At 41.3% G+C, this 26,135-nt stretch overlaps 1 protein-coding gene across 2 annotated transcripts in view; it reads right to left on the bottom strand.

Moving 5' to 3' along the window:
• The window catches only part of pacsin3 (protein kinase C and casein kinase substrate in neurons 3), a 46,165-nt gene that overhangs the window by 11,801 nt on the left and 8,229 nt on the right, over positions 1-26,135 (bottom strand). For both annotated transcript variants that reach the window (XM_049597408.1, XM_049597398.1), the window contains 6 exons: positions 12,656-12,756; positions 11,596-11,752; positions 9,830-10,065; positions 9,394-9,549; positions 6,852-7,027; positions 2,059-2,179 (listed from right to left, as the gene is read on the bottom strand). In XM_049597408.1, the coding sequence (XP_049453365.1) occupies positions 2,059-2,179; positions 6,852-7,027; positions 9,394-9,549; positions 9,830-10,065; positions 11,596-11,752; positions 12,656-12,709 (900 nt within the window). In that variant the 5' untranslated portion in view covers positions 12,710-12,756. The remainder of the gene's footprint in view (positions 1-2,058; positions 2,180-6,851; positions 7,028-9,393; positions 9,550-9,829; positions 10,066-11,595; positions 11,753-12,655; positions 12,757-26,135) is intronic.

The raw sequence follows: 26,135 nt of genomic DNA on the forward strand, positions 1-26,135 counted from the left end.
ACTTAAGTGGGTGTGGAAATTCCTGCGTGTAATTGATCCCAATCTGTTATATCATCCTCAGGCTGGATTCACAAAACCTCTCAGGAAAGAGCTTGTAGGGCACAACACTAAAGACCAATTCATAGTTTCTGTGTGTCCACGAGGGATTGCTTTGGTTCATGTGGCGTTAATGTCGTCATCCACATGTATCTGCGAGTGTGATGCAGATGTCTGCGTGCAGCCCTTTTTTTGTGACCATGTGGACTGTATGCATAGCAAGCACGCCGACTGCACATGCTCCACACTCCAGTCTAGTCCATGACACTGCGGTCCAGACAGCAGCAGCCACTGCACCATAGTGAAGTTAGTTTTAAGTTTAAACGCTGCAGCAGTGTTTTCCTCGTTTCAGTTTCACCTGACATAGGCAGTAGGATGACAGTAAACTCATGCATCCTCAATTGTACTATGAATAGAATTGCGTCCATGTACATCCAATGTGGAAAGTACGTCTGAGCCTTAACTTTAAAAAGTGGTTGCCAGATTGGCAACAGGCATCAGCTTTTGTTGCTGAAACTGAGAAAATGATTGTCTTTTTTAGTCACCTTGTAATAGGAATAATTAAGATACAATGCAGTTAATACATCATTTTAATAATGAAAATCTGGCATAAAAGAATCTTTTAAAGCTTTGTCACTGTCACCAAACTGTTTTTTGCCTTTATTTGACAGGACAGTCCAAGTGTGCAAGTGGGAAAGAGAGGGTAGGACACAAAGCAAAGAGCCACGGGTCAGAATCGAACCCACGGCCACCAAAGCAAGGACATCGTCCCTGCACATGGGATGCCCACTCCACCCACCAAGCCACCGGGCACCCTGTATTTGTGTTTTATCTGACACCTTACTGAATTTGAAACTGAAGTGCAACTTAATTGGCTTCACCATTGTCTCTAAAACAGATGCCTGTGTGTAAACGCACCAGTGCACGTGCAACTTTACCATGGTGCAGCACTGTTCCAGTTCTGACTGGAACAGCATTCCTAAAACATCAGTAATGTAACAAATATACAAAAAAAATTATGTTGGGGTGCACATGTTACTCTTTGCCATCTCTTTGCATCAAAATGGTCGTTAATGGCCACTTGGCAACTGATACTGTCAAGCCCTAAACTTGATTCAAGAAAGCAATGATAGATGTGTCACTGTTCTTCTATTTTGTAGTTTGTGAATAAAAAGGCTTTTTGAAAGCAAAAGTTGCCACAACTGATATCTTTGTTACAGTTTTTCTTCCAGCACCAAATAGGCTCTCCAGTTTGGATAACTTAGCTGAGCATAAAGACTGGAAACAGGGGGAAACAGCTTGCCTGGCTCTATCCAGATGTAAAAAGAAAGCTGTTTTTACAGGACAGTTTTCTATAGATTAAACAAATTAAATATAAAATGTTAGCTAGTGAGCTTTACAGGAGTTGGCTGGCTGACTTTGTTATCTGCAGATGGAGCCAGGCTATATTTACTGTAAAGACATGAGAGTGGTACCAGTCCTTTCATCTTTTCATCTAGAAAAGGAAACCAGCATTTATCCTATAATGTAGAACTTTTCCTTTAAACACTGAGAGGAGGCAATCATTTGTACTTCTGTTTTTTCATACTTGTAAATATTTGTTTGTCCTCAGTGGCCCAGCCTGCAGAGCTGAAATCTGTAGCTTTCCACCAACAACTTAACATGTATCTGTGTGTGTGTGTGTGTGTGTGTGTGTGTGTGTGTGTGTGTGTGTGTGTGTGTTTGTGTGCATTCAGACATTCTTGACCCCACTCAGAGGTCTTAGTCACACAACAAGGCTTTCACTGGAGGCCTGTTTAATATTCAGTCTGTTTCTCTGAAACACACACTGAACAACTGCAGCAGTCCTGCACAGCACTCGTGTTTTCATCAAGATGTTGGAAGAAAAAAAATGAATGAATGAAGTTATATAAATAATCCCAAGAGTGGATTAAAATAGAGTGTAGGCTTGTGTGTGTGTGTGTGTGTGTGTGTGTGTGTGTGTGTGTGTGTGTGTGTGTGTGTGTGTCCGTCCGTCCATACCTCAAACTGTGGCCAGTTCATGCTCATGCCCGGTCCGTGGGTGTTCCTCCACCATCTCAGATCTTCGGTGTCATTGGCTGCTTGGATGGTCTGACCCAGATCCCGGTACAAGACTTTGAACCTATTGGACAAAGTGACTGTCAGTCATCACATCTACTGTACACCCTCATCCTCCTCCTCCTCTTCCTCCTTTAAAATTCTGTCAGTAGAGATTTTAAAGTCTATCACAGTTTATCATTCTTCTGTCTGACTTTGTGTTCTATGATAACATTTTTTAAAAGCCTCTCGTTCACAGATGCATGTTATCAGGTCTGCCTAATTAGGAACTGACCAGATTAAGGCTCAGTTTGTTAATGCAGATATTTATTTCAGTTACATTTTTTGGCCTTATAACTTCAGTGTTATTTATGACTTTCCCCTGTTAACACAGAGCTCCCCTGACAACACACTCTAATTCAAAACTCAGTAAATAGCGGTGCTTGGTCAGTGGTCTGTTGTGTTAAAATATGACACTCTAGGTACCCCTCCAGCATCAGTTTTGCATGCAGAGGAACAGCTTGTCAATTTGCACTTGTTATATGCTTTGTGTCTTTTCAAAATAAACAGGAAATAATGTGCTACACATACTAGTGGACTATGGTGTTATTACAATACCTCAACTGGCTTTTGGTTTTACATGGAAGGCTAACAGTAATCAACCAGGGGGAGAGTCTGGAGTTTGTTTGGCCAATCTATCTCCCCTCCCACCCATCACAAGTGGACTTTTTGCGCTCTTTATAATCGTCCGTGTTATATCGTAGGCAACTGGGCTTGCTTGAGTTTCTTGAAGATGTTTCACCTCTCATCCAAGAGGTTTCTTCAGTTCTAACAGACTGGTGCGGAGTCGCAAGCTTTAAACTCTGTGTGGGCATGAAACCTTGGAGTCATTGAGGTCACATGCGAACTCTGCTACAATATAGCACTTAAGATTACCATGACCTGGATGACTGAGAATCTTCACAGACATGCGCTCTTTATACTACAGCAATCGTGGTTGCCTTAATGCACTGGCATCTGACTTGTATGGCCACTAAAAGGCGTCTATTTGAAGGGTTGGGAGTGAAACTGGGTTGCCTCTGATGAATTATCAGACTTAAAGCTGCTGTAATCCATGTTTTTATATTGACAGAGTGACAATGATAATATGAAAACAATGCAACGACGTGAAAGGGTTCGCTCAAGGTGATAAACCTGCAGCAAATTATCACCTGAATCTGCAGCTCGCCTCGGGTTTACAGAGCTTTGTAGTGAGTTTCAGCTCACTGTTTATCTGTCTGGCCCTCAACTTTACTTTTTGGCTTCACTTTCACAGCTCTCATAGCGCCAACAGTGCTCTAAAACTTCACTGTGCATTACCTGCTCAGCAGCAAACAGCAGACAGACACGGTCGGAGACTAGTAAGATATTTATTGGTGCAGCTTTTAAGACAACTAGAAGACAAGACACTTTAAACACTTTACACTTTCCTGCTCTGAATATTAAATACATAATTACAGTGCTGACACACTGTATTTTACAATTACTATTTACACTGTATTCTGAGGGCTGGGCGTTTACATTCCTGAAGCCTCCATTTAACAGGTGGAATTCCAGATAAGACTATTATAAGTGCATAATTTATGGTCAGTATTATCAGCTCTGTGTTTGTTTGGTAACATTTGGAGATGATATGAAGGAAAAACCTGCATCTGTTGATCTGAATCCAACCTTCCCAGTACCTGCAGGTAAATGTCTGAAGGCTGTTTGAACACTGAACTTCCACTTAAGTCTGTATACTGAATTCAACAGAGAACAGACCAGAGGCAACTACTCTTAAAATACATTTTTAAAAACTTTTAAAACAACAAGGAGCAGGAGCAGACCAGTAAAATTACTTCTTTTTATCAGTGCAGTCTGGCTTTAAAGACAGCATAGACATGTTTCACTTTCTGTTCAGTTCCTTGTTGGAAACAGCTTTTTGTTTAGTACTGAGCATACGACTGGATAACTCAGACTCGGATTATACTGCACAAGGTGTGTGAGTTAAAAAAACTGTTATTTTGATAAACACGGACCCCTTTACTTCAATTTATGAAGAATGTTCGCCTTTTTGAATTCCCTGTTCACTGTGGAGGCATGCGAGAAAAAATTTTCTTCATTAATTCAACATAACACAGGACGATTAACTGGTACACAAATGAACATTTAGAGTGACAAGTAGACCTTTGAAAATAACAAAATCTGACAAATTTAGAGGACAAAGTCTCACTTTGGTGGAGCTATTCAACTTTTAAACACATGCAGGTGGACACTGCTTCATTTAAAAGTTTAAGATTATATTTTTCCAAGCTTGTCATGACATAATACTTTCCACATGTACACTGAGTCAGCAGCTTTTTGTCGCTGCATCATCCTCCCGCTTCTAACTTCAAAGTAAGTGATGGGGGACAAAATCAGTCTTTGTTTGGTGTAAAAACACATCCTGATGTTTAGCTGTAGCGAATAAGGCTACAGCAGTAGGAGTTAGACAAAGGAAAATGGTTTGTTCCAAAGTTAGAGCATTTTTGCAATAAATTCCCTCTTTGCTGTAAGAAAAGAGGTAATTTGGTACATAACTACTGAATAGACGAATTCGGTGAGCGATTTGTGTATGCCGCCATCTTGCGGCGCCGCCATTGCTGCGGTGACATGTGTCAGTCATCAATTCATTATGCTGTCATTGTGAACTGACTCTCTACAATGACAGCATCATGAATAGCTGGATTGATGATGTTAGACGGTGGCCTCCGGTAACTGATGAAGGTACATCTTAAATGAGTACCGATATTAATTTAGAAATTAATCATTTGTTTGAGCGATAAGCAGGAAAGATTAGAGTAATAGGGAGATAATAGACTGTATCATTAAACACTGTGTAATATAACGTTAGCATACATTACGTGTGCTGACATTAGCAAGCTAGCAGCGTGACATTTAATCATTATGGACAGGCTACATGACCATCACATCATATTGAAGGCGATCAATATTGATCGCCTTCAATATGATGTGATGGTCGTCTAAAAGGCGGTGTAAAATTTGCCACGCCCCATCCGGAGCAGGGTAATTTTGACCCTCAATCAGAGACCTGTAATTGCCGTTTTTCTGGTCATCGGAGGCCAGGCGATCAATAAAATATTCTTGAATACCTAAAACAAAACACAAACACGTGTTGTTTTTAGTCACGTAGCCTGTCCTTAATGATTAAATGTCACGCTGCTAGCTTGCTAACATCAGCACACATAACGTATGCTAACTTTATATTACAGTGTTTAATGATACAGTCTATTATCTCCCTATTACTCTAATCTTTCCTGCTTATCGCTCAAACAAATGATTAATTTCTAAATTAATATCGGTACTCATTTAAGATACCTTCATCAGTTACCAGAGGCCACCGTCAAACATCATAAATCCAGCTATTCATGATTTTGTCATTGTAGAGAGTCAGTTCACAATGACAGCATAATGAATTGATGACTGACACATGTCACCGCAGCAATGGCGGCGCCGCAAGATGGCGGCATACACAAATCACTCGCTGAATTTGTCTATAGCCATTTAATTTGGTTGGCGAGCCTCATATTAGCTAAAATTGAGAGCACGTAACACTGAAAAAACTTTGGATTAAATTCCCCTACAATTACACTGGAGTTATATTAAAAAAAGAGATCTCTTTACAGTCAGTTTGGATGAGAGGAATGATTACAGCAACCAAGAACAGTTCAAATGTACACATGGGCATGTGAGAGTTGGTTTAAGACATAGCCTACTTTAAGAAGCATGAACCAACTCTTTAACTTAAGGTCCACATGTGATTGTTAAAAACTTTCTGAGGACCACCCTCTCAATATCAAGACAAAAAAGGTGTGTGGTCTGTTGTGCCTGAAGCCTGTCCTTTTTCATCAAGAAATATTCTTTTAGCTTCCCAACACATCCCGGGTGCTTTGTGTTAAGGTGTCTCTGGGCTAGACTTTCAACACGTATGTCTCTACCTCCCACTATGTGTTGTGATTGGCATGGTGATATTCAGATGTAACTAGTTGCTGAAATTACGTTTTGTTTTGTTTTTTTTACTAACTTTGTGCCATAAATTACAAAAAAAAAAGGGGTGGGGGGTCACAAGCCAAAAAGGTTGTAAGCACTGCCCCTGAGTGCCTTCATTTATGGTAGTTCAGTTCAGGTAATGAGAGAGTTCAGTCTGTGAGTCTGGACTGTGGGTTTGAACCGAGGTCAGTGTAGGAGGACAGGTGGTCTCTCATTAAGAACCTGAACAGTCTTTCTGTGCTTCAACTTGAACTGCAGACTTTAATTTTGGGGACTAAACCACTTAACTGTGAAGTAAACCTTTAACAAACAAAAGACAAACATTTGAATATAAATAAAGTCACCAGCTGGATTTTCTCTGGTCAAATCTCATCACTTCCTCTTCACAGAGTTAATTAAAGATAAAGTTTTTGTCCAATGTTTGGACAAAGATCTTGTTGGACTTAACCAATCGTGGTTACTGTGGTAACGGTGCCTTGTTTAAACAGAATGAGAGGTCAATAGTTAATGGACAACACTGTGAGTTTTCTATTAACTCCTGTGCACATACACACATGTTCAAACACACACTGAAACCTCGACAGTTCTGCATGCCTTCGTTCTGAGTCATGGATCATGAATCACCTTACTACTGTTTCCTCTCAGGATGTGTGTATGTGTGTATGTGTATGCATGCGTGTGTGTCCTACCCTTCTTTGGCGGACAGGTCGAGGTGTTTGTGGATGTCCAGCAGCATGTCTTTAAAGAAGCGCAGCCTCTTACGCTCGGCCTCCTGGGTGAGGTCGAACACCTGCTCCATGTCCTCCATGTAGCGAGGGTTACAGCGGTTCAGATCCTCCAGGGCCTTTGAGTAGCGCTCCTTCATCTGCAGCACACACACAGAGCACACAAGCAGAGTACATACTGAGCTACTGTACAACCCTTTGTCACCACACATTTATGAGAAAGATGAAGACAAGCTTAAGTGCCTTTGTGTCAGCAGTTAGGATGGAGTCTAAATTTTCAAACATTAAACCAAAGGATTGATGGCTGCTCCATTAGTGGGCAGCGTACACACTGTGAGAGATGTAGTTCAAGCGTCATTCTATTACAGCTGCTGGTGAGAGGCTGTGACTGTATCGACTATATGTAATGATATGCAGCTGAGAGGTGTTGAATAGTGTTGAACCACAGGAATTAATATCTCAGGACCTTTTGCTAAATGTTTCATAAGGAAAAAAAAAAACAACTGCATTTTTAGCACGTGCTCGTGGATCAGTGCGCCTGTGAGTCCATGTGTGCTCAAGACTGCTATAAATACTAAAAGACAGCTGAATTGACCAAACCACATTAATGTTGTACATCTGTCTGTCCTGGAAGAGGCATCCCACCTCTGTTGCTCTTCCTGAGGTTTCCTCCATTTTTTCCCGTTAAAAAGTTTTTTTGGGTAGACTTATCCCTTATTCAAACCAAGGGTCTAAAGGCCAACACACTCCAAATAAACATCAAAGAGCTAGTGGCAATGAACGCCGACTGTTGCGTAACGTCACATCGCCTGTGTCTCGGCCAAAAAGTTGAACTTCAACACCCCAAAGACCAAAGCTAAAGGCCAAATAGCACTTGGGCATGAGAGGAAATAAATGTCCATACCAGCAGGTGATGAGATGAAAATAACACTAAATACTAAAACATAATCTAATGGTTGTTGGCCGGACAACTGCCTGTCACATCACGATTTAATGTCTGTAAAATAGATGATCAATCATTCACGAATATCTGGTCCAGCTCTTGTACATACTCGAAAAAGGGATCCAACATCATACATAATTTCCTCAGGGAGCCTATCATGATACACCTGATTCTTTCCAGTTTGACAAAATGAAGGACTTCCCTCATCCATAAAGTGTGTGATAGAAGTACTGGGGACTTCCACTTCAGTAAAGCAGGTATGGACATTTAAGAGAAACCAGAAGACACACAGGATGGATTCAAGCCGCAGTTAACCACATTGACAACACAACCTGATGCTGAAAGAACAAAGGATATTTACTGTGAGCTAGCTAGCTTTCCTAATATAACAAGTTTGTTTCCATTCTTGACTTTAATCATCTGTTTGCTCTCCTCACTTCCGTTTCTCTTCTTGTGCACTGAACTATCCAGCCAAAATGATTTTTATTCAGCAAAAGGCTCAGCCATGTCCAACACTGATTCAACATGCTGAATCGTCCAGAAACAGTCGACAAGGACTGACTGGTGCCAACACTGCACCACAAGAAGAACAGACAACAGCACTGTCAAGAAAAGACAGTAGTGTATTTTTAGTACAGCACTTTGGTCGGCTTAAGCTGTTGTTTAATTACTTGACTTGCTGAGGTACAGTATTCACCTCTCCTTTATTACAAAAGTATTCCAAATTAAAAGAGTACTTTCAATCCAACCCTATCCCAGATCCATATTCATATGGGTGAGTTGGATGTTTTACTTCTCTCAACTCCTATAAATTTGAAAAGAAAAAGCTTGACATCAAGGATTTAAGAGGCAGCGTGTCATAATGGTCTTTGTCAGGATTGGGACGCTCGTTCCATATGAGGCGTAAGGTTTTCCATCTAACAGGATGGCATGTTAAGTGTTGTTTACCTAGGTGACGTGTTGGAGGTGTGGTGGTTTGCACTGCAGCCTGTCGTCTGCAGCTTTTCATACATCCTGCTCAGTGTGGCTGTGTTTTCTTCTACTATTCCTCCGTACATTATATAAACTGATCCTATGAAAAAAAATCTGATAAATCATATTACTTACACAAAGTTGGACTCAACAACAGCATGTGCCAAATCCTGTAATGAGTACAGCCTCTTCAAATTAAAGGCTCCATGTGATCCACTGTGGGAAACTGTTAGTGTGGATGAATAGCAGCAGGAAGTGATCGATTTAGCTTAGCATTAACAGTAACCTAATACAGCAAATACAAGCCATGATGTTGGATTTCATTTCCTTGTCCTGTCTTTTGTCTCAGGATTTCCCTGTTTCTGGTCGATCATTTCCTTCTCCAGGACCTGAAGCTTTTTTTGGGCCGTTGGGTTTTTGTGCAGAGCAGAGAACAGCGGAGACAAGCCCGGTCATGTTTCAAAACTCAAAAACACACACACAGGTATGTTTTTCTGGACTCACTGACACACCCAGACTGGAGCAAGTGGAGCTACGCATGGGACTATCTCTAAATGTGTGTGTATAAGTGTTTGTGTGTAAGCTTCGTACTTTGTCGGCCTCCTGGCTGCAGCGCTCTGCCCGGGCCGTGAATTTGCGAACTTCCTCCTGTGACTTGGTCGGGTCAGCTTTGGCGTGTGTTTCCCTGGTAACCGCTGTCCACTCCTCCTTCCTTGCCTGATGGTAGCTCTTCTTACTGGCTTCCACCTTGACACACACACACACAATGACACACTATGATTTGCTGTTGTGATGAAAACAGCTTCTCTAGCATTCACCACACCTCATTATCTTTCCTGAATTGCAGTTTGTTTCCTGACTGATTGATTCTCAGATTAATTACTGATTACTTAACAGTTGACAACGTGTTACTTAACCATAATTAAAACCTATGCTGTTGGTACCTGCAGCGGGACTCCCATTAACCCCTTGGGTCAGGTATAAATGCAGCTCCACTGACATCAGAAACCACTCAGACAGCCCTCACCTCCTTCAGTTTGCGGACCCAGGGTTTCTGTGCTTTGCGGAAGCCGTCGTCTGCATCCTTGGTCTCTCTGAAGCCTCCCATCATCTGCTTGTGGAAGGCATCCTTCTGCCAGCTGCGCACCTTCTCGGTGTCCTCGCCCGCCAGCCGCTCCCGCAGCTCCAGATGCAGCTCGCTGATCCGATCGGCTGCCTGCATAAAGGCGTGCCACGCTTTCTCCAGCGTACCATACTGAGGACCTGAGGGGAGAGGAGAAACACCATCACATTTAGGGGGAAACAAAAAAAAAGAAAAGAAAAAGATTGCTGTTTGATTTGTTGAAGATCCCAATTTGACAGTGTTACCAAGAATTTTTGGTAACACTTTCTATTAAGACCACATCTATAATGTATTATAGGGGCATTCATAGCGAATTATAATGCATTTATAATTCCCTATGACTACACTCATAAACACCCGTAATGCTTACTGATGCACTTTATCAAGTCATAGAACATTATAGATGTGACTTATAATGAATTATAAGTGTCTTATGGATGCTCTTAACTAGTTATAAACTAGAGGTTGACTAATGGGGCTTATGATGCATTATGAATACCTTTACTCACCTATAAATATCAACTGTATCAACAATCAACTGTAACAAGGACTCATAGTATGCTGTAATAGTCTATGCAGTTTCATTAGTTATCATTGTATGTGATAAGTAAAGTGACGTTCATATTGATGCATCTATTCACTCACATTTAAAGACAATGTCTCATCTGTCAGAGAGTTTTTAGTCACAGAAGCAGATTTTGCAAAAACTAGGTTTCTTGCAGTGTCACTATTTGCAAGACTGTTTGCAAGATTTCAAAAAAAAATGTTGCAGCCTTCAAGACTGTGAGGGAGTATGCTTTATGCTATAGTTAGCTAGCTAGCTAATCACTGTCCCCATTTCAAACAATGCTGCTCATAAGCTAACGTTACCCAGTTTATAACTCGTCGAGCATCCATAAGACACTTGATACTTATAATTCATTATTAGTCACATCTATAATGTTCTATGACTGTTGATATAGTGCACCAGTAAGCATTATGTGTGTTTATGGGTGTAGTCATAGAGCATTATAAATGCATTATAATTTAATATGAATGCCCCTATAATGCATTATAGATGTGCTCTTCATAGAAAGTGTTACCCAGTATTTCAGTCAATGCTTTTAAGTACTTTTCCTGTGCTATCTAAAATTGAGTGAACGTGTGATGTTTGCATCAAAGTTAATAAGTGTGGTAAACGTAGTGTTTTGCCATACTACAGGTTAATGCGAAGCAAAGTAAAGTTTGTGTTTTGTAAAATCCCTGCATATTTGTTGCTGAGTTTTATGCATTTTAAAGGCTAGGGAAGGACACTGCAATTTAGCTTAGGCTGTAAATGCCGTGGTGTGTGGCATCGATTTATGCTACATACTTGTCCCTATACTTAATAAACACTAAATAAACTAATAAAAAAGCTTGTTTGCTCAAACACAGCAGATATTTTTCTTTAGGGTGCTGGCTAATTAAAGGACAAATCAATGTACCAACGCTTCAAGTCTTTCCTTAAATTATTTTCATGGTGTCCCAAACCAAATGTTTCTCGTGTTAATAATTAATTCAGAGATTAAGTGACTTGTTTGCAGACCCTTGCAGTGAAAAGACCAAATGTTCCCAAAAACAGCAAAGGTAAAACATTAAACACAGTTTTTGGTGTAATTTTTCACCCCACATGATCAGTGTTTTCAACTTACCTTTCTCTACGACGCCCCTCCACCTCTTGGCCCAGTCGCTCAGCTGCAGAGCGTAGCTCTTCTCTATCTTTGCCCTCTCCTGGAAGCAGCTGACCAACTCATTACACAGCCGGTGACCATCGTCTATCCGCTTCACCGTTCTTTTGTAGTTCCCCGGCTGCAGAGGAATAGAGCACACACAGATACAGTAAAAACACACATAATGAGTGAGGAAACAGAATAAGAATAAACTGCTGTGGGGCTCTTAAAATCATTTTCTGCTGTTATATCAGTAGGTCAATCAGTTCAACGCCCCTCACCTACATGCTAATATTAGTGCGGCAAAATGTTTACACGGCAGGATGTTTAGAAGACCAGTGATGATGTACACAAGACTAAAATAGAGACTAAATGAGAAGAGTGAAAGGAGGAGGACAGAGCAGAGAATGAGTGGAAGGTTGAAGGTATGTAGTTTTTCCAGATGGAGGGCTGTGAAGCCGGCAGTCAGTCAGCAGGGACTCATTATGTGTCTGTGTCTCTATCTAAACACCACCTCCGGCTGCTCCTCTCAGCTGCTCCCATAGTACACAATCATCAAGTACGCAACACATGGATTCTCCAGGTTTTCTGTCTCATGAGCAGAAATATTTAGGATTTTATTGACTAATGCTGTATCTGATCTGGTTTAATAAGCACAGAGATCATAACGTCTCCTGTCTGTTAAGTGAGTAACTGATTTTGAGGTGCTGTGGCTCAGTACATAGAGCGGGACGTCCACTAATCACAGGGTTGGTGGTTCATTTTCCCCAGCTCCTCCTGCCCACATGTCCAAGTGTCCTTGGGCAAGTTACTAAACCCCAAATTGCTCCCAGCATGTTAGCACCATGGTTAGTTCGCTGCCACTGGTGTGAGTGTGTGACTGAGAGGTAAGATGTAAAGCACTTTGGATAAAACAGCTCTATAAATGTAGCCATTAATGTGTGAGCTAATATTACCAGTCCAGTCCAGACCAGTCCTTGAGGTTTCTCTTAATGTTGGAAATGTGTGTGTGTGTGTGTGTGTGTGTGTTTTCCTACTGTACCTCCCAGAAGCTGTCTGAGCTTCCCAGGTCGCTGAGGTCCCCATTGGAAGACATTTTGGGGTCGGTCTTACAGCACAGAATGATGGCGGCTTCAGAAAATACTGCAGAGAAAGAGAGACAAAGAATACCATTTAATACATGAAGCTGATTTGAAGTGATAATCAGAGCTGTTACTGATGGTGATTTTTTTGTAGTAATTCAGATTTATCTTGACCCAGATGGAAGTACACCGACATCTATGCATTTTTCATGGCACCTTATACCCAGTTAAGTGCAGTTCAAAGGGCCCCAGTGCAAACTAAGTGACAAGTGACTGACATAAGAGAAGGAAGAACATAAATAAGAACAATTAAACAACAGGCACAAAAAGCTTGAAAGAAAGTGCACCTAAAATTTTCCTTGTCAACAGCTGTTGAGATCAAGACTTTGAAATTAAATTTTTAAAACAAAGTGGTCGTCCTTTAAGCGCTTTAGAAATTTGAATTCAAATAGCTAGAATTCTAGTTATTTTACTATAAAAAGTTTTTTTTTTATTTACACTTTATACAGTTTAACTTTTTTCTTTAGTGCTTCTTTTATATAATTACTTTTATTTCATTGCCATTGTTTGCATTCACACTAATATTCCAATATAATATACTGAATTTGATATGTGTAATGTAAAAAGCATATTCTGTTTAGATATTCTGAATTAGGCCTTGTTTCAAATTTAGCAGCAAGGCTGGGGTGGAGATGAATGCTCAAAAGAAAAGCCAATATCTGTTGTCAGAGGATGAAAAACATCTACTTTTAAACATTATGAAAGACTTTGATAAACACGTTTTTGGATATGCAGAGATATCATAATGCTGACTTTTCATAAAGGTGGAAGGACCGAAAGAGGGAGGCTGTGTTTGCACAGTCCAACAAGTCCACCACTTAGTGGAAACTTTGAAAAAATGCATTTTGATGCAAAGAAGGAAAATGACGAGCAGCTCCAGCTGTTCCACTGCTCCATATTTTGTCGTGAAAAATATGTTTGGGCACATTAATCGGAGCATGCACAGCTGCATGTAAACGTGAATAATAGTGGAATATTCATTTTCATTAACTGTAAGTAGTTTAATGGGGATGTTGTCTTTTCTGAATAACAGTAAAAACCTGACTATTCTGGGGCGTCGGTGGCTTAGTGGTAGAGCAGGCGCCCCATGTACAAGGCTGTTGCCGCAGCGGCCCAGGTTCGAATCCAGCCTGTGGCCCTTTGCGGCATGTCATCCCCCCTTCTCTCTCGCCCCCTTTCACGCTTACCTGTCCTGTCCATTAAAGGCAAAATGCCAAAAAAAATCTTGAAAAAAAACAAAAAAAACAACAACAACCTGACTATTCTGTGCATGTAAACATTGTCTGTTTCTAATCTAGTTTTATTTAGATAGCTGAATACCTTTTCATACATTTTCGTGTGTAGTGTGGAGGGGTCTGCAACTACATTTCAGTGTGCTGTACTGTATTGTATAACTAATATAAAATCTTAAAAACAACTTTGAAAAAGAAAAAAAACTAAATCTAAACATAGTTCATGTGAAATAAATGAAAAGAAAATATAAAAACATGCATTGTTTATGTAGAGGGGTCAACTAAAAAAAAAAATTTGTCCTCTGTTTCGGGCATCAAACCCGTGACCTTCCAGTCTCACTGCTTCACTGTACGCAGCTCTACAGTTTCAGCCTCTGTCAAACTGCAGCTCCACGTCAGTCGACACAGAAAGCTAAAGACTCTTCACCGCTCGCTGCACACAGGGCTGTTTGCTCCACATCACTGCCCAATTTCTCCTACACACACAACTGGACTGTGTGTGTCCTACAAACACTGACTCCCCGTCTCACACACACACACACACACACACACATCCGCTCTGTTACCAAGACAGGAATCTGTGTCAGTCAGTTTGTCCGTCCACAATGGATCTCTTTCATCAGAGAAGACTCTCAAACATTTGTACTGAACCGTCTGATAACTCACAGCTACAAATTATTTTAACTGTGTAATGTCTCTGCCTCTTCATCTTCAACAAAACCAAGACTCAAACTGCCAGAACGAGGGACAAGACACACAACTGTGCTGTAACTTAAAGGTGCCCTGCAGAGTTTCTTGAAGACAAACAAAAGCTATGTTAACATTCTGTGTTCACCACCAGTACAGTTCACCAGAACTCTTCAGGTGTATCTCTGAGGTCTAACAAATGTATTAAAAGCATTTTCTTCCTCCTACAAGATTAGCAATGCTGATATGTAAAGTATATTATGCCCTGCATGGTTTACATTCATGTTTACTTGCTACCTGTCTTCTTCTTCTTCCCTGCCTATGTTGGTACATACCTGCATATATTAACTTACTACCACCACCTGTAGATAAGTGGAAACGTGCGAAACCAGGCATCCTGATCTGATACTTGTACCACCTTAACCGGCCCTTTAAGATGCTGTGGCTTTACTCAGAGCTCCTTCCAGATGTCTTAAACGGCACATTCAGACACAGACTACCTCGCCTGGTATGGGGACACTAGAGCCCCCCTCTGGACCCAGACCTGGGAGTGGGGAGCTTGCCAGCGAGCGTCTGCTGGCCGGGCCTTGGACCACGTTGCCCGGTCAGGTTCAGCCTGAGTGAATAACATGGAGCCGCCACCCTGTGGGCCTACCACCCACACAGGGTGTGTTGGGTGCTGGGTGGCAGGCAGGGGTGCTGTACATCTTTGCGCATGAGATAAACAAAACATGGTCCCACTTAAAGAAAAACAGATCCACAGCACTACAACACTGCTATTTTGTTCAGTACTAACACTATCCAGAAGGTTTCCAACAACACCCAGAGAAATCTCTATCAGATGCCGTCTGTGTCATTTGGTTGTCAGCGCTTTTCAGTGGCATCATATCCCCACTGCGCATGTGTCAGGGTTATGTTTGTCCTCCAGATGCTGTTATGAATTGACTTTTTATCCAGCTTTAAGAAATATTTTTGAGATACAGATCTTGATTGTTTATTCCAACATGGTTTAACTGGATGAAGGATTCCAATCATCAGACATCTACGTCTCAAATTATCAGAGAAACAAGCTGAGCAAATGTTAGTGGCAGCTTAGCATCAGCCCATCATGCCGAACAGCGTCTGAGAAACACACATTTTTACAGTGAAACTGCTTTATTCAGTGTTTTTAACCAGTTTATCACCAGGATGGTTTGTTTTGGAGAGGAGGAGACCTCTGGAGATATTCCTACTCCTGAACGTCTGGATCTTAAGTTATCAGAGAAAAAAGGGTGAGCACATATTAGCAAAGAGCTGGACTAGCAGGCCCTCCAAAACAACCTGAAGAGAAACACTGATTTGAAATGTGAAACTGATTTATTCAGCGTTTTCAAAGGTTTTAATCACCTGGTCTGTTTGTTTTGGAGAGGAAGAAACCTCTGCAGATAACTCGCCTCCTGAACGATGAACACTGAAGGAATCCTACCTGGGAGAAACTGACTCTTATGACAACACCACTCTGTGTTTTGTTATTGTTTCAACTGTTATCTTAGTAACAGAGAATCACATATTGTGCGTTTAAGAGAGAAAAACAAATGTTTATTTGTATCTAGAAGTCAAAATCTGCTACACTGTGATCTGTAGTTTTCAGCATCTATATTTTGTTGTTGTTTTGAAAGAGACCTCCAGCAACATAAAATTACATATTGTACATTTAAGAGACAAAACATCTGTATCTATAAATTACAACCTCTCCTGACACCAAAAGTGTACACTACAGTAAGCCCTCAAGTTTTTATGGTGGACTCTTCCAGAGGAGTTATTAGAGGAGTGTCATGACAGAGTAGACTAAACCTATGTTGTAAGCTAATTTGACAGTTTAATCACTCTAAAGCACTTTGTTCTACAGCAACAAGGCTCGACTTGACAAGACAGTGAGAAGTTCCTGGTTATTTTTCCTCCTCTCTGTAATTGATAATGTTCTCTAACTGTAAAAGACTCCCAAAATAACAGCAGTGGCTGAAGATGTGCACTGGGAGCAGGCTGGCGCTAAATTAGACGCTGGGTACAACAGTAGCCTTGGTGAGCTCTGCAGGGAACAATGTGGGAGTGAGTCTAAGTAAACTCTACAGTTAGTTCAGACTCCAGAGGAAGGACTTGCACTTACTTGTGCTACATGCTAACGCCAGACTGAGCCTTGAATAAAAGAGATCAGGCTTAATATGTATGTGTAGGTGTGTCTGTTGTGTGTCTCAGGAGACAAGCGGCATTAAAGATTAGCCAAATGCTGACGTTTAACAACACAACAACACAACATTGCACCTCTCAGACACTGCAGCTAATCCCATTCAGACAGCTGAGCTCTAATTTTCTGTCCGCACTGTGAACACTGCACAGGTGGAGGCAACAGAAGGACAGTCGTGTGTGTGCATCTGCGGGTGTCACAGGTGAATGATAAGTATGCTAGCAGCGGTGGTATCTGCCACCAGCATGCTGGAACATGAGTGAGAATGAGAAAACTGACTTCGCTATGGATCGCTAATTACTGCTGCTATATCCTACAGGACAGCAGTGTGTGTGTGTGTGTGTGTGTGTGTGTGTGTGTGTGAGTATCTGGGTGCGGCTCATTGAAAGCAAGTAGGTTTGGCTGCTTACACTTGTATCACCTCCGTACCTGGTGGAGGTGTGCAGACACTGACAAAAGAAATAAGCAGCTTAAAAGTCAACAGAGAGCTACCGTTCACCACAACTTGCTTTATACAAACCAGAAAACTCAGCCACAATTTCACAACAAACCACTGTGATGGTCGACGACATTCAAACACCAACAGCACTGCATTACAAGAGCTGGGGCCTGCTCTTTAAAACTAACAGTATTTATTCTAGTATTTCTAATATGTTCATAGTGACAACACCAATGCTGCCTCAGCTAAAAACTCACTGTACAGAAGACATGCAGATGTACAAGTCAAGACAAACTTGATCAATCTCTCATGGTACTAAAACCAGGTCTAGTTTCTGCCTGAATTTAGTTATAACATTGTACACTACAGTTGCACGATGTGAGGAAAATCTAAGATGTGCAATAATGTTGTTCAATTGATGCCGATATGACTATGACAAATAAACAGCTATACAGATCTTTCTGCTTTAACAGGTACACTGCTAACATCCCAAACACTGAATAGCCTATATCGACTGAATAAAGAAATACAATATTTTGCACATGCATATTCTACTTGCCAAAGTGTATGCATATTGGGTATGACTTTAGTGGTTAATTAATAAAAATGCAGCAGTAAAACAACTGGAAAAGGGTACCTGAGCACCTGCTGTTCAAGAATATTGTGGATTTTGCTGAGAACATTTTTTTTTATATATACAACCTTTAAAATCTGTCTATGCAGAAAGTAATAGTTTATTGTTGTGATTTTAGCATCTAATTCTTAAAAATGCTGCAATAAAAAACAAGAAAGTAACGACAGATGTAGACCTTCATATTTCAACAAAGACATCTTCATGGCCATTCAAGTATACCAGCAGATTAGTGAGTTTACAAGGTGCACATGAACGCACCATGAAGTCCCTGTTCCTGTGTGAGTGTCAAACTCATACTATATAGTGCGCCAGAAAAAGATTTAATACGTCCCAATACATAGTATGTCAAATGCAGTATGCCAAAAATACCAGGATGTTCTACTACATCTGATCCGGTCCTACTACATCCAGTGACTGGCGTTTGTTTTATCAACAAGGTAACGGATATAAAAGCAAGAGCTTCAAAATTAAGGGCGTAATGTTATGAGAAAGCAGTACGTCCCGATTGTGCGCATACTGCATGCAACAGTATGTACTTTTTAAGGGCAGCTGCAGTACGTACTAAAAGTAAAAAGAAAAAGTATGCAATTCGGAACGCACTCAAAGACAGATCCTACGGGACAGACGCAGCACGACCAAAAATGACACCAAAATAAAACGTTTTTGATTTCATGACAAATCATTTCAGTACCCACCAGTCTGGCTCAAAGCCTTCTGAGATTTACTCTAAACGGAAAATATACCACATTCTGCACTTTTTGGACCGGTGTAAATAAAATTATTTTTTCTATTCATCTTGTCTCTGGTAGTCTTCTGCGTATGTTGACTGCGCATGTTCATACCGCAAAGACAATGAAATTATGATTTCTTGTTAAGCACATAAAGAGCTGGTTATAAGGTATCAACTGTCTTGAGTCACAACAGTCCCATAAACTGTGACGTGTATAGTTTCAGTCTGAGTGTACCCGCCACAGTTCACTGGACTGGCATGACTCAGCTGGTACTGAATACTTAAACTAGAGATAGGGAGGTGGTCTTGGTCCCTGGAAATACCGATATTAATCACTAATATTTTGTTATTATTTCTTCCATGGGCCCTAAGAGGAGGCAGAAGGTCAGATGTTCAGTTAAAAGTGCTGTTTGGTTTGTGTCCATGAGACCCCCATCATCTTTCCCATGGCTCTGTGTGTGAGCTTTTCTGTATGTTTACATTCCTCAAACACTGATCATGAACTTGGGTTCAATCCCCTCTGCTCCTCTCTACACGGACACACACGCGCCACCCCAGGCCTCAGACCATCCTGGAGGTCAAGGACCTGCTGGAGCTGTAGGCAGTATGGTCAGAGTGCGGAGAGGGGAAAGGAGAGATTGTATGAGGCATATGAGCCAATGTGAGCCAATGTGTTCTAAAGGTGATCAATTATCATGTATGAGAGAGGATCTGAAGATGATGGATCTGTTTAGGACAGGCTGCCATTTCTAGAAACTCACACATGAGCTTGGATGGTAATAAAAAAGTGTCTACTCTTTCATTCTTTCATTTTTAAACAATCCATATGCCTGTTTAAATTTTGCTGGTTTGTTATTAGGGAGGTTTCAGATTCATACTGTCTGTCTCTCATCCTCTACCCTATTTTTAGGACACACATTGAGAAGAGGCCAGAGTTTTATCAAGATGTTGAAAATACTGCAGACTCAACAGAACATGAAACCACTTTTTTTCCACTTCACAATATACAGTCATAATAAAATAAAGTTATTAACAAGCCATCCAAATACCCTTAGGTTATGACAGTAAAAACACAACTCATAATTTGCTGAGTACTTAATAAATTACAAAATGACCAAGTAACGTAACACTGCTGCTGCTCCCTTTTATTGAGCTGTAAAACACACCGCAGCAACATCTTGATGAATGTTAAACATAATTCACTGACTTGTCATTTTAGAGGCGAAATGCAGATTTGGCAGCAAGTAGCGAGGATTGAGATGTCCAGTTTAAGGATGAGTTTGACATTCTGGGAAATACACTTACACTTTCTTGCCAAGAGTTAAATAAGAAGACTGATACCAGGCTCGTGTCTGTACGCTAAGCATGAAGTTACTGCCAGCAGCCAGCTCACTTAGGTTAAAGCATAGAGACAAGAAATATGGGGAAACAGCCATCTTGGCTCCATCCAAAGGTAACAAAATCCACCTACCAGTACCTTGAAAGCTCATTAATTAACATGTCATATATTGTTTGTTTAATTTGTACAAAAACCAAAGTGTAAAAAAGAGAATTTGCCATTTTGTGGGGGGATTATGTCACAAACTATTTCTTGGCTTTGGCAAGATATGGTGTTTACATAACGTTTGTACGCCTCTGCTTTGGTACGGATTGACCAAATGAGATATAAGATGTTATTTCATGAGCTTTCCATGAGCTGGAATGTGGATATTATTACTTTTGGACAGAGCCAGACTAGCCTTTTCCCCCTGTTTCCAATCTTTATGCTAAGCTAAGCTAACTGGCTGTTGGCAGTGGATCCATAAGTGCCATACAAACTTGAAAGCATATTCAAACTTCTCTACCTCTCATCAAGAAGGTGAATAGGTGGATTTCCCAAAATATCAAACTTTTCCTTTACACATCTGCTCTCCGGGTTTTCAAGCACCCAGGTTATAAATCATCTCTCTCCTCCAGACATATACACACTGTAGTGTTTGAATTATAGAGAAGAACTGTCACTTAAAATGGTGACTGGGGCCCACAATCTGTTTTATTTGCCCTGTATTTCTGTTACAACTTATGACGGGGCTTCTATGACCTCAGGAATCACTTAAAACTTCATCATCAGTTCTGCTTTTGTCTCAGGAATGTTTGCGTAAATACAGCCCCTGGTTTCATTTCCATTTAGTCCCTTAACCATCTAAAGGCATCCAAAAACTACAGGTTGGTCCTCAATCCAAAGCTGGGCAGCAGACTGTCAGGCCTGAGCGACAGAGAACAGGAGGACCGTTGAAAGAGGGTAAAAGTGTTGGAAGGAACGCTGAAAGACGAGAGGAATAAGAGAGTAGACCTTGTGACGAGGGATGTGCAGGAGAACACAAACTCCGTGAGGAATGAGCCAAGTGTTGCTCGCCACCTCTGTGTGGAAAAGTAATGTGAAATAGAGACGGAAGTTTACGAGCTGAAGAGACACAGCGGGGCAGTGAGGAAGAGGAGGAGGAGGTTTGATAGCACAACACACAAGCATCTTCTGATGTGGTTTCTGTATCACAGAAACAGATTAAAAGGACACATGGAGCTGGTTTGTCGAGCTCACATCAATGAAGGAGAAGTGTGTACAAAATACGAATGCAGCCAAATAAATGACTCAGCTATCAAATGACATTAACAAGGGAATTCTACACCTCTACTTCTCTTTGTGCTGGTGTACAGTACTGAGGCGGGGCTGTCTCACCAGTCACTTTAGCTTGTAGGTCTGTATTTTTAAAGACTGCCCAATCTTTTGTCTGACATTTAGCCTGGTTCAAGACCTCTGATTGTTCCTCATATCTCCAACATTTTGCAGGGCCTGGTTGGAAACAACAACTCAGCCAATCAGAGTTTTAATAGTGGGATTAAATGCAGACAAAATCATCTGTCTTGGCCAAAAAATGTGGTGAGACTGTGCTATGAAAATGCCGATAAGCACCCGTATGAGCTGACTTACAAAACTTTACTTATTGAAACAACAATTCTTAAATCTGCCTTATATCTGTCATTGAAATGAACCACTCCACAAACGCTACCACAGCTTCCATGTCAGCCAACAAGAGAATTTTGACCTGATGATGGCATGAGATGAAAAGTCAGGGGATCTCAAAAAGCTTTACTGGGAGTAGACTATTAGCAGTTTATATTCTACTGAAGTTTTGATGTCATGACTCTGGGTTTCTGTGTGAACCTATTCACAACTGCTGTAAATCCAAGCTGAATCCAAGATTATCGGTGCAGTTTTTCTTAAAACGTTATGGTCTGCCTTGTGTGTTTTTGCTTTAGGGCTCTACTTGCAACACAACTTAAAACCATTTTGTGGAGTTAGGACATCTTTTAAAGGCCTTTATGGTTGCAAATCAGTGGTATAGCTACAGATCTGTCATCCAAACTACCACATGAAAAACCACTTGTTTCTGTTCCCAGTACAACACCATTGGCTGGGTGGATGCTACTGTCAGATAAATAACAATAAACAAAAAAATCAAAAGCTGATTCAGTCATTTCCCAATCAAAGCACAGTGTGATTTACTTCACTTTTATGTCTTAGTTTAAACTTCTTTTACAGTCCATGAGCATAAAGAGGATCAGAGAGATGAAACTCTGTCAGTCATGTCAATAAAGGTATTCTAAAAAGCAATGTATAGACTCATACAACAGTAATGTCTCTCAATCATCATTAATGATCCACTAGAAGTGTGTCGCCATGTAATTATCTGCAGAGACTCTGCCCTCTGTATTTTTTTATTTTCTGCATTTTGCAGTGTTCGAGATGCTTCTTGCAGGTAGGGTTGGGGAGGGCTGCTCTGATAACGGCAATATTGCACACTACTGACAAGCCAACTGCAGGGAATAGCAAGCCACTGACACAACAGCTTTACTCACTTTTTTTCCTCCTGGGAGCACCACGTATTTAAACCATGATATAAATGCCAGCTGAGCAATGCAAATTTGCCACTTGTAGTTTTTTTTACTTGTCACCGAGCCTTGAAAAATATTCAACTTTGGGTAAAACGCTGCAGGTGCTTATCACTGTCACTTTTTAAGCAAACATTCAATCACAGTGGAGGAGGGGTGGTACCCAAGAGCTCATCCAGATGAGGATGCTGGGCTTAGATAAGAGGCAGAAGTGCTGCAAAGCTCTCCCAACCCCAGAGGACTACTGCGGAGCTCCACTGGCTTTCTGTAGGGTGTACTTTTCTTTTTCTAGATTATTTTAGTAATAGTCAGTATCACTGCTAGATGAGCAGACACATATCTACACATATGCACACACATACAAACAGACAGAGACAGAAGATCTATGCTCTATGTGTGATGAGACTAAAGCAGAGGAGCAGAATTGGGTTTAAACTACTATATCATCCCTGCAGCTTGTTCAAAACTAAAATTTTTGTTGTTACAGAAAAAGTAAAGTACCGAAAAAGGTACCGCTGGGTATCAAATTCCAGGAACTAGAACCAATCGGTGCTGGTGTCAGTTCAACTGTAAATGGTACCCCACCCCAAGCACAGGTGAGGTTGGGACATTATACAAAGGTAGTGACCAAGTGCAAGACTGGCAGCAGCACACATCCAAGAGGAAGTTATGAAAAATGCGGACAAAGCACCGAAACTACACAAATATAACGAGACGAAATGTTAAGCGGACAAAGCTTGTTCCAAAACGAGAGTAAAAACGGGGTTGGCTTTTACTTTCACTTTTGCTGGCGGGTACTGAAGGTGAGGATGAGGATGAAGAGCTATGAGTTGGCCTGTTTCTGATGAGCAGGTAGGTGCCAGTGGTTGGCTTAGCCAGCTTGCTTAAGTATCATCTTATCCATTAAAAGTACAGTAGTTTGCAGTATTCATAAGCAGTGTAGGAAGGAGGGGCCAAGTTTGAATGTCTTGTTTACACACAGTAACCAACAGTTCCTGCACAGCAGATCTTAAATACACAATACAGAGATATCTGGATCCAATACAGGCGTGCCAAAGAGGTGGGTGATGGTAGCAGAGAGTCATGGGAGACAGAAAGAGATTCTGGTTGTTGGTTTATAGAGAAATGGGTCAGGCCAGTGAAAAGGAGAAGGAGGAGGGGAGAGACCAGCTGAGGGAGGGATGAGGAGGAGGGAGTGACGGATAGAGAGGCAGGTCCAGACCTCATAAGCTCCACTGGAAAAACTCGCAGTCATTAATCTGATTAATGTACACCAACAGTTTCCCTGCAGCCAGGCTGTGTCTATATGCTTCTACATATGAAGCATGTGGAGGCCTGTATGAGTTTTAGTCTGTAAGCTGCTCTACTATGTCTACATTCCAGGAGAGTATGTGAGAGTATGTACAGTAGGTAACCATCAGGGCCTGGAGGCTTCAAACATCTATAAACAGAAATGCCTTTTGAGATACTTTTTTGCTCCAGCTGCTGTTTCTCTGCCAGCAGCTGGCTGTATATCAGAGCCTGGGAAACAGCTGTGTGCCAGAGCGCTGCTGTCCCAAATGAAAGACTCACTGTGTAAAGAAAGAAAATGATAACCATGCTCACAACGATCACAAAATGACTGCTGCTGGCAAAAATAAAGCACATTATGGGTTACTCTGAAAGCCACCCTGCTTTGTTTCAACTATATGCCGCTTGAAAAACAACAGAGGTAAGTCAGAAGTTTGTAAATGTAGTGTTTTGCAGTGAATCACTTCTTGGATTAACTTGTCCTCAAGCTGTTTTATTAGCCTTGTTTCCATGTTACAACCCACTGCACAGTGTGTGGCTCGGCTGTAAATGAAGCTTCACTTAAATGCCAACAGGAGGACTTGATTCTCACTGCTCCTCCAGCCTTTCTGACGTCACAATGGCACAGACATGCTGAGTGAGGAGTGAAGACTATCACACTTTTCACACAGAGATTGTGCTATAGGGCATCTACAAAGTCCCCTCTTTATGTTGTCTATGCTTTTTTACACAGAACCAAACAACTGCACCATCATGCCAACCCAGTGTGTGATTTTAGACAGCATGCCAACATCATGACGCAGGCATGACATGTAACACAACAGCATCGACCTCTAGTGTGACAGACAACATACAGTACGTGCGCAACGCTCTCTAAACAATAACAATACCACACAGTAATGACAATAACTTACTGTCCCTGTTATATGGCAGCTGAGCTCGTCCTCTGCTCAGAAGATAAGAAACCCCCAGACCTCATTGTCTGCCCAATTTGTGGACATTTTCAGCTGCTGTTCCTCTTCTTCGAATTAGCTGCTAACTGCTTCTAGCTGCTTTTTAAGTCTCCCTACGGTGGGTTGCGCACATTATTGCACATCTTATCAAAACATCAGACCCATCCTTTTCTGCCAGCTGTCCCTTTTACACAGATGTGAATTTGGCACTGTTAGTACCTCCACCAGCAGCCTTAAGGAGAGACAACTCTGTCCCCTCATTCTGCGATTGTGCCTTATATAAAGACCAACAAGGCAGAATAACAGCACAAATTTCCCACCTTGAGCAGGCAGTGTAAAAATGGCTTATGAGAATGTAAGAAGAAAGAAATCCTTCAGCAGCTTCATATCCTGTAACAGCAACACGTTCCAGACAAAAATGTCATTAGTAAATATTGTCAGACTGCTGTCAAATACAGCAATGCAACCACACGAAAATATACTCACTACTATATCAAAGAACAATACAAAGGTATGTTTCTGTTTGCACACTTTAAAAGCCAGAGGATGGAATAAAAAGTAATCCATTAACACTTTGAATTCTCAGTGGTCTCAACTGGTGACCGTGAATGTTGACAAGCTTCCATACTAAGAAAATGTCCTGCAGGGAACTTCCAGTTTGCTGATAAAGTAGTTGGACGCATGATGAAACCGCGCTCCCGGGTTAATCGCAGTTCACCCACCAAATAACTCGAAAACTTGAATTTTATTAGTGAAATGGGTAAATGCGTGGGAAAAGAAACACTAAAGGCCAAAGAAAAGAAGAAAAAATGCTGAGACCTCAAGATAAAAGTGCCTCGGCGGTGAAAGCTAGCAACACCAAAGCAGATCTAGCTAGCACCCGTAGTGAAGCCGCTGAAGGTCACAGGAGCCCTGGAATGAGCACTGACCCTGAAGATGTAATTAAGGCGATAAAGGAGCTAAAAACTGATCTCAAGGAGGACAATGAACGCCTTACACAAGAAATTAATAACTTGGGACAAGAAATCAATGGCAAACTCGACAACCTTGCCACAGAGATGCAGAGTCTGACTGACCGAGTTGGAGAAGGGGAAACCCGTGTGGAACAGGTAGAGGGATGGGCAGCGGAGGCGACCAAGGCGCTCTGCACCTGCCTGGAGCAGCAAAGAGTCCTGCAGCAGAAACTAACGGACCTTGAGTCGCTGTCCAGAAGAAACAATATACGTATCTTTGGAGTGGCAGTGGGAGAAGAAGGAAATTC

This window comes from Epinephelus fuscoguttatus, linkage group LG2 (assembly GCF_011397635.1).
Source record: "Epinephelus fuscoguttatus linkage group LG2, E.fuscoguttatus.final_Chr_v1".
Taxonomy (NCBI): Eukaryota; Metazoa; Chordata; class Actinopteri; order Perciformes; family Serranidae; genus Epinephelus; species Epinephelus fuscoguttatus.